The sequence below is a fragment of the Pongo pygmaeus genome, chromosome 2, assembly GCF_028885625.2.
Source record: "Pongo pygmaeus isolate AG05252 chromosome 2, NHGRI_mPonPyg2-v2.0_pri, whole genome shotgun sequence".
NCBI lineage: Eukaryota > Metazoa > Chordata > Mammalia > Primates > Hominidae > Pongo > Pongo pygmaeus.
The window spans coordinates 117,340,858-117,350,735 of NC_085930.1; the positions used below are offsets into that span (position 1 = coordinate 117,340,858).

Genomic DNA, 9,878 nt, shown 5'->3' on the forward strand with positions numbered 1-9,878 from the left:
CTGGGGAAAGAGGGGGATGGGGAATTAGTAATTAGTGTTGAATGGGTACAGAGTTACAGTTGGAGATGATAAAGATGTTCTGGAGATGAATGGTGGTTATGGCTGCACAACAATGTGAATGTACTTAATGCCGTAGAACTGTACACTTAAAAATGGTTAAAATGGTAAACTTTATGTTACGCATATTTTACCACAGTCAAGAAAAACCTAGGTTGGTTTCGATGTCTACGTGGAGTGGAATTTAAAAAAGAAGGAAAACAATGAACTAGAAACAAAATTCTTACCAACTCAGGTTGATGATAGAGAAATCTTAGTTTAGACTTAAGGTGGACAAAAATAAATAAGTAAATAAAATATTTATGTTGGAATTCTTATTCATGGATCTGCCCTCACATAGATTTGAGGCTTGAATTTAGACAACAAGAGTTGGTTTGGTAAACCCCAAACTGAAAAAGTAACAAAATTTGATTCCTCTCAATGATGTCCTAGGGGACTTGACAAAAGCAAATACTCTGGAGTGAGAACATGCCCATTCTCTCCACATGGATTTAAAGATTCAATGCAGTTCCATTCAGAATCCCAGCAGGTGTTTTTGTGCAAATTGATCAGGTGATTCCAAAGTGCATGTGGAAATGCAAGGAGTCAAAAATAACTCAAATCTGTTTTGAAAAAGAAGAGCAAAGCTCCAGGGCTTACGCTACCAGATATCAAGACCTTTTAAACAAAATCATTACATTTAAGACAGTGCTGTACTGGTAGAAGGTTAGAAAAAGAGGCCAATGGGCAGAATAGAAACTTCCACATATACAGTCAAATTATTTATGGATAGCCAAAGTGGTATAGTCAAAATGAATCTTGACCCTTACCTCACACCATACCAAAAAAGCAATTCCAAATGAATTGTAAATCCACCTGTGAAAGGCAAATAATAACAATTCTAGAAAATAATAATAGGAGAATATCTATATGACTTTGGAATAGGCAAAGATTTCATAAGCAGTATACAAACAGCACAACCATAGAAGAGAAAATGTAAGAATTAGGCTACATTAAATTAGGAATTTCAGTGAAGAAAAAAGGTAAGCCTTTTTTTTTCAGTGTAGAAGAGAGTATCTGCAATACATTTTTCTCTCAATGTTCTCATATCCAGAATATGAGAAGAACCCCTACAAATTAATAAGAAGCAAATAACCCAATAGAAAAATGGGCAAAAGAACAACTGCACAAGAAGATATCAAATGCCGTAAACATGTTAAAACTGCTAAGCTCATTAGTCATTGGGGAAATACAAATTAAAACCACATTGCAATACCATTAATTGCTTATTAGATGGCCAAAATGAGAAAGACAATATGAAACAATGGTAGCACAAAGAGTGGATTGAAGTCTTATACATTGCTGGCAGGAATATGAATTGGTACAGCCATTTTGAAAAGTATGTTAAAGCTGAACATGTGTATACCCTATAAGCCAGAAATGCCACTTCTAGGTATATACCCAATAGAAGAGCTTCATATGTGCCACAAAGAATATATATAAGGAATGTTCATAGCAGTGTTGTTTTGGGCATATAGCAGCCCAAAACAAGAAACAATCCAAATGTCCATCATCAGTAGAGTAGGTAAATAAATTGTGTTCCATTCATACAATGGAATGTTATATGGTAATAAAAATGAAAACTATTGCTACCTACAATGGCACAGATAATTTCAACATAATGTTGAGTGAAAGAAGTCAGGCATAAAATATTGTATGATTCGATTTATCAAAAGTTCAGAAATGAGCAAATAATTTATGTTGTTAGAGTGAGGATACTATTTACCTTTAGGAGGTTAGTGATTAGAAAGGGGTACAAGAGAGATTCTGGGGTGTCAGTAATATTCTTTTTGTGATTTACGAGGTGGTCACACAAAGGTCAAGAGTTTATCTTTTTGAAAATTCATCAAGCTATAAACTTTTAATGTGTGCAGTTTTGGGGATGATGTACTTCGATGAAAAGTTTACTAAAAAAAAGACTATAATACAACTTTTTCTGAGGTCACTGTGGTTATGAGAATAAAATAACAGACGTGTTTATACTCAGACCTAGTTAATTCTATTTGTCATGAGACTGATCAGAAACATATACAAATATTTACGCATTGGAATGTATACTTTATTTTTTTAAATGTATGAAATCTGGGAAAGAACCTAAATATGAAATCAGAAGGGACTGATGAAATTGATGTGGTATAACAATGAAATGGAATATTAGGCTATCTTCAATATTTGTGTGGTTGATTACTTAAGAGTATAGGAAGACTACATATAACATTAGGTGGAAGAAAAAGCAAAACTTGGGTTTATGTATACACTATTCTAATTCTGTTTTCAGTGGGCATCTGTATAGAAAATACTGATGCTTGAGATCTCTCTCAGAGATTTCAACTTAGTGGTTCTAGCCTATGGCTTAGGTTCCCTTGGTGATTTCAATGCAAAGCCAAGGTTGCGTTTTCTTTCATCTTCTTTCCTGAATAGAAGTTAAATTCCTGATTAATAACAGCTTCACAAATATGTATGAGATATGCTGGGCACAAAGTAGGCACTCAATAAATAATTGCTGATAGATGGACACAGAAATATTTCTGGGAGATTCAGGGCATGTCTTCATGGTTAGAGATTTCTTTTTCATAGGTTGGATTGTGGTCCAGGTTCAGAAATAACCCTCCAGGAATGAGGGTCACTTTGGTCCATTGCTCCACTAGGGCACTGGGTGGCTTATAGCACCATTTCAAAATCTAAGTCACATGCCGGTGAGTCTATGGCTTATCTTCTTGGGGATGCAAAATAGCTGAAGTGAAGTCTCATTGTAATCAATTAGCATAACTAAAAGCCCAAAGAAGTAAACTCAGTTACATTACGGTAATGTCAGTTGTGGTTATTGAAATTATTCCAATGATGACATTTGGGGTTGGCTGGTGGTAGCAGTCATCTGATTTGAAACAAATAGAGAAAATAAATAATGTTTATGTTGGTGTATGCTTATAACAAACATATTAGGTGTATTACGTATTCTTAGGCCTTACAAAAACCACACCAATTGGGTAGTAGCAGCCCCATCAGCATCCCCATGAGGAAGCTGAGGCTTTGAGGTATTAGGCATTTTCACGAGGTGTGTCAATCTCAAAGCCTATAATTCCTCAATATCATCAAAATGTGACCTTGTGTCATATAATTGATGACAAAGAGATTTATACCAAACCTTCACATTAGACACTAGCAAGCTTTCTATGTTGTCAATAAGTCAGTAGGAGAAAAGATATTCATTGAAATAAGGGATAATGGGACATTATTTATATTCCCATAAATATATTATTCATATTCCCATATATATTGTTTATATTCAGTGGTCTCTGTCAAGCCCTTAAAAAATAAATTAGGCTGTCATCTTTCTGAAATAGTTAGTGGGAAGATAGAAGGGTATGATACATCAGTGGCTTTCAAACTTATTCAACTCAACTAATTTCATAAAGAAGAAAACCCACAATTACATTAAATTATATTATGACTTGTGCTTACAGAAATTTGCTCTGAGGAAACTGTACTGGGATACCAAAGTCCAAGACGGGGTTTGTAGGTAAGGGTATTGCCAGTAACTATCTGTGTGATCTCAAGCAAGTCACTGCCCCTTTTTGGGCCTCAATTTCCTCAAGAAAGAGAAAAAGGACATTAAGATAACCTTTGAAGCTATAGACCCTTTGTGAATCTGAGATAAGCTATAAATTCTTTCCCTAGATGATGCACATATGCATGTATACGGACAACTTTGAATGCTGGTTCAGGTTGTTCACAGATTTTCCAAAGACTATTTGTGGGCTTCTAAAGAATATAGTGGCCCTTAGTTTAAAACACCTGAAATATGTGCTAATTGGGATTATAGTCATGTTTATGAAAATAACCCTTATCCTTGAGAGATGCAACCTGATAGCATATTTACGGGTGAAGTTATTTCATGTCTGGAATTTGCTTTAAAATGATCCAGTATGTGTAGGGTGGTGGTGGTGGTAGTAATACATAAAACAATACTGTCCATGAATTGATTGTGAAGCCACATGATTAGGTCCATGACAGTTCTTTATACTGTTTTCTCTACTTTTGTGTATATTAAAATTTTCCATAATAAAATAAATTTTCACAATGAAAATGATCTAACCTTTCTTGGCTTCCACTTCCCTATCCATAAAATAGAAATATTAACAGAATCTTCTGTTGTGAAGATTAAGGTTGTATCTGACTTACAGTGAACATTCAGTAGATGCTTACTATTGTTCTCTCAACTATGTAAATATATAAACAGATTTAAAAAGACATAAGATACAGATCAAAGTATTATTAGTAGATGCTTCTGGATGGTAAACCAAGAGCTAATTTATTTTTCTTTTCATCATTTATGTCTGGACTGTTCAAATATCTACAAAGAGTATTTGTTACTCTCATAATAAGACAAAAAAACCTAAGTCTTTAAAAAAAGTAATTGTAAGTCTTCCTTGAGAGAGTTTAATGCCAAAGGGGCCTGAACCATGTTTGTCCCACAAGATATTTTACAAACAAGAGCACTTCATGGAAGAGTAAGATGGAATGCTTATTACTGTCTTGTTCACATTTTCCTCACCAAGCTCTCATGCTCAGGGTCAAAGATCCTTATAAATGCCAGTAAGCTTTAACATGTGGCCTTCCTAGAATAGAATGAATTGAGCCCTCCTCTCCTCCAGTTTCATGCCATCCTACTCCCTTACCTTACCACACGTTCCTCCATACTAGCAGTTTAGCCTTTTTTAAGGGGCATGGATCCCTTTGAGAATATCATGAATGCTATGCCAAGAAAAATTCACATTTAGGCATACAATATTGCATTCAATTTCCTAGGGTTCATGGGCCGTCATAGTTCATCTCCACTAATTAAGCTTACTGAGGCCATGACATCAAATTTAGGAATGTAGAAACACACATCCGGTGTATAGACCACTTTGAGAAAAACTAATTTGTACAAAACCATAAGCCAGATAAATTGGTGGATAATTATGGGCATTACATATGTGGTTTTTGCTCTGCCAAATAATTTCCATTAGGACATCTATAAATAGCAAATCCATATAATGCATTTGAACCATGCCACTGTTTGCCCAAATGCTAAGCCCTTTCCAGAACACGCCTACTGCAGAGCAACAGGCCTATTCAAAAAGTTCAATACTAGTTTTACTCTTGAGTTTAGCTACATTCATTTATAGAATTCTAGTTTAGCTACATTCATTTATAGAATTCTAGTTTAGCTACATTCATTTATAGAATTCTAGCTTTCCTCTAAAATGGCCACTAACCTATATCACTCTGGGGACTGATGTTCAATGGGAGGCAATGATACCCAGAAACTTTTTGACTGAGGAGAGGTAGTGCATGTGCATGGGTTATCAGATTGCTTTGGAGTGGATCATTTGAGATGAGATGGATTCCATCTCTTTATCTCAGGAAGGAAAAGGATAAACATGATTGAGTCCTCACAGTATACCAGGTAGACATTAGGGCCTCTCATGTACTCCTCACAATGTCTCTGGAAGTGGGGGCTTTTTCCCTCATTTCCAACCGAGTTTTAGAAAAGTTGACACACATACCCCAGGTCTGGCAGCCAGTAAGTAACAGGAAAAAAATAAAAATAAATAAGATGTAAAGCTTTCGGGCTTAGATTACCATCATTGATGGTTAACTTCAGGGGGCTGGGAAATGTACAGTGCCCAGTATCACACCAAATCCCCAGAGCCACTCAGGCTGTGATTTTCATCCTCCTGATCGTTATCAGTGGCTTCCAGAGATGCATGTGAAGAGAGACAGGATCACAGTCTTCCTTGCCCCATCTGGCCTGTCCCTATCCTACGAACTGGCAACCCCTTTCCTTTGCTGGTATACACGGACTGCCTCACATTCCCCAAATGCCTGGGGATCGCACAATGAAATCAGAATAAAGAGCCAGGAGCTCTATACTTAAAAGAATCCACATAACTACAAACTCCATCTTAGGATTTCCACCACCAGCTGAGTTGCCATTTGGCATTGCACTGCTAGCAGCCACATTTTACTCTATCCTCTTCCAAGATTTTCAAACATGTGCCTGGCACCCACGAGAGTTTCAGAGGAAGTGTAACAGTGACAGGAGAACTGCTGCGGGCTTGGTTTTGTGTATACGTGTTAGTGTAACTTTCATAAAAGCAAGTATAGGTTCTTAGAGTATTAACTTTCACAAGAGGAACATCAACTTTCAGACAAACGCAGGCAAACCCTTTCTTTTTCTTTTTCTTTTTTAGTGAGTAGTATCTGAAGGTAGGGGTGATCCCTGTTAAGCAAAAGGTCTCTGAGACCCTTGGGATACATACATGCTTTTCTGGCCCAGTACTCAAGCTTTTCTGGAAGAGTATCCCTCGGCTGTCTCCATCTCTCAGCCTTCAGAAGCCACCTAATACCTACCTACACGTGCTTTGGACACAAGCAGGTTCAAAGCACAAAAAAACCAAGCCACCACCCCGCAAGAAATCCAGCTCTGAACCCGGAGCCACCATGAATAGCGTGTGTGAATGTGTGGGCGGGAAGGCTGGGTCCACAGGGACGTGGTCCAGCATCGTGAGCAGCGGGTCCTACCGGACGTTCAAGTCTCAGCGGGTCCTACCGGACGTTCAAGTCCTACAGCCCTGGGCTAACTAGCAAGTCTCAGACCCCCACACCCGTGCTAGATCGGAGGAGAGACAAAGCTGGACCGACAGGAGAGGAGAGTGAGTTTGTGTTCTCTTGGGGGCAAGCGTGCTCGGTACCTTGGATTCCTGGCTGCTGGTGGATGCAGGAGAGGGCGGTAGCTCGGCGCCCACCGCCTCCTTGGGCAGCCCGTCCACGCCGTCCTCGCGGGGGCCGCTCGGAGGGATCATCGTGGCCGCGCGGGAACGGTGTTGGGCTCCCGGAGGAACAGCGAGGCTTCTGTCCTCCTGCGCGCCCTGCCCGCCGCGCGCCAGGCTGCTCAGCTCCGGGTCCTCGGGACTCCCATCCTCGCCGAGGCGCCGACGTGCCCTCCTCCAGCCTCGCTCCCTCTCCCTCCCCGCCCTGCCCACCTCCCCGGCACTTCCGCGGGCGTGGAGGAGAGTGCGCCCTGCCCCGCCCCGCCGCGCCCGCGGCCACCTCGCTGGCGACCTCACAGTCGTGACTGCCACTCGGCAGCGGGCGGGCGGGCTTCTGCTCGCCCGCAGGAGGAGGAAGGAGGCGGGGAGGCAGCTCCAGGGCGGGGCTGCGCGGCCAGCGCCTGGAGTAGTGAGGGCAGGCAGGGGGCAGCGCCCTGGAGAGGGCTGGGGGAAGGCTGGGCGCAAGCCGGCACAGGGTGGGGGTGATTCTTCAGAGAGGATGCTGAAAATTCAGACCCAAACCCCAAAGAATAGAAAATCTGTGAATGATATAGCCAGAAAGGACCACTTGCAACAACTCGCTCATTCCTTACCCCAAGAATAGTGACTGAGAGAGACAGTGACTTAGCTAAGCTATTTATAGGGTTCAGTGACAGAGAGCAGGGGTCGGAGTGGGGGTTCCCTGACTCACGGTCACTGCGCTTCCTCCATTCAGCTTTGATCTGAAGCAGAGAGATAATGCAGTGTGTATATGGACACCTGTTCCTCGTTTGTTGTGCACTTATTGTACTAAACCCTTTCTTTTTACCTTATTTAATCCTCCCAGCTACTCTATGCGTCTAGGGATTATCACTTCCATTTTGTAGATGAGGAAGTTGAGGCTGCAGGAAGGCTGAGTAATTTGCTTTAAGTCACTAAACTATAATTGGTGAAACTGGAATTTGAACACATTTGGGCTTCAAAATCCATGCATTTCCGACTGTGGAGCCTCAAATCTAGGCCAGGTCTTGGCTGAAGAGCAATTGGATGTTGCAGTATAGCAAGAGTTGAGGACTGTTCACAGAGGGGCAAACCAGCCTGCCTTACTAAATCTTTTGGAAACATAGGAATAGCCCCATTGAATAAAGATACAGAGGGTCCAGTTTCTTTTGAAGACAACCTCAGTGTGCAGGGAAAAGAAATACACCTAGATATTTAAAAGCCTCTTTTCCCCCATTAATACAAAATACCCTCAATTTTTTAAAAGAAAATTGCAAACTTCTGTTCAGATTTTTAAAATCAGCTGTAGATGTTTGCAAGAACAGCTTCATGGATGTGCAACCTGTGCAGTCACACAGGGCCCCACACTGATGCTGCCATCTTGAAATTCGGTAAAAATATTTAACAAGAGATCACATTTTCATTTTGTACTTGACCCTGCAAATTATGTGTTTGGTCCTGCATCCATGCCCTAGTGCATGTCTTTTAGAATAAACTTACTCTTACTCTTTCCATCCCAGATGTCAATTGAAAGTTACTGTTTTAAGTGTCAGCCTCTTACTCAGCATTTAGCTTTCAAAATGCTCTAAATTTTCTGGTGACCCTCAGTACCGGGCCAGATTGGCTAGCCCAAATGGCTTCAGCTTTTTCCTTCTCACAACACAATGTCTGATTGTTTGATAGAGACAAAATTCTAGTAGCCAAAGTCACAAACACAATGACAGGAGCAGCCATATCAACACATTTTTATCAAGCATCTATTCTGTATCAGAATTGTGCCAGAAATTAATGATACAGCAGAGAGAAAACACAGATTAAGTCTGTTTTCCTGGAATTTAAGTCTAGTGGGAGAGACAGTGATTAATTAAATCACACACACATTAAAAAAAAAAACTATGATAAGGGAAAGTACAAGACTTTGATGAGTGTGTACAAATGAAGCCTGAGCTAGCATGGGGCCAGACGAGGATTTTCTTAGGAAACAAAACTCCCAGGGTCTACTGGCAATTCCAGTCTTGGTGAGCAAGCATGTCATGGCTTACAACGATACATTTTTCATCTTTTTTTCTTTTGGATCTTCCTTTTTTAAGAACTGAAGATGTCATCCTTACTTTTAGTAAGTGCTTAGCTCAAGTTAGCAACAGTATTAGCCAATAGTATATGTTTAAATGTTGTCCCCTGAAGGAAATTTAGAGAAGCTAGTACCTCCTTTCCACCCCACCCTGATCCCAGCAACATAAATCCTTAGTCTGATAAATAATACCTACCATAGGAATTAGCCATGGTGTCCCAAGCTAAATCACGCCTTTGTTTATGTGTTTGTTTCACATTATTTTCCATCCCATCTTTTGTTATCTAGCTAACTTATCTTATTCTTCAAATCACATATCCAAGTATTTACTACTCTTGACATCTCCTTCCTTGACCCATTTATCTGATTTAGATTCCCAAATCAATGCCATGTTCCCATGACTTCCTTTCCGAAGTAATCAATGATAAGGTTGCCTGCTCTTCTGTTGGGCTATGATCTCCCCTAGGGCAGGGGCAATGCCATGTTCATCTTGTTTCTCTAGCTCCTGGTATAATGCTTGTTAACAAGGTGGTGAAAAGAGGCTACCCTTGTAGCCCCCAAGCTCTAGAAATTGTCTAGGCATTAGTTATTGCATGTGTCCTCCACATACTGAATGGAAAAAGACTCTGAATGCTTCTGTAAAACAATGGGATTTGTCAGTGCTTTGAGTCAGTAGATGGTAGACCAGCAAAGTGATCCTCAGAGTACCCCTCATGAAGCATTGATATCCCTGAGCAGAAGTGTACATTTTCATGGCTATGTGTGAGATACCCCATCTGACACCCAGGAATGCTTAGGTGAGACCTCACAGAAGACTGGAAATTCTGCCTTAGAAGCTTTATGACATTTTAGCTATGGTTGTCAAGATTTCTCATTTCTACTGCAGTCTGGTAAAGCCTGAGGAGAAAAGATTG

General features: G+C 40.4%; 1 protein-coding gene across 13 annotated transcripts in view; it reads right to left on the bottom strand.

The window, feature by feature from the left end:
- The window catches only part of STAC (SH3 and cysteine rich domain), a 165,002-nt gene extending 157,787 nt beyond the window's left edge, over positions 1-7,215 (bottom strand). For 6 of the 13 annotated variants that reach the window (XM_054482949.2, XM_063662052.1, XM_054482948.2 and 3 more), the window contains exon 1: positions 6,837-7,155. In XM_054482949.2, coding sequence (XP_054338924.1) covers positions 6,837-6,947 — 111 coding nt within the window. In that variant the 5' untranslated portion in view covers positions 6,948-7,155. Of the gene's footprint in view, positions 1-6,836 lie in introns of all 13 variants that reach the window. The other 7 variants (XM_063662058.1, XM_063662054.1, XM_054482944.2 and 4 more) reach the window with 6 other exon arrangements.
- Positions 7,216-9,878: the final 2,663 nt, after the last annotated feature.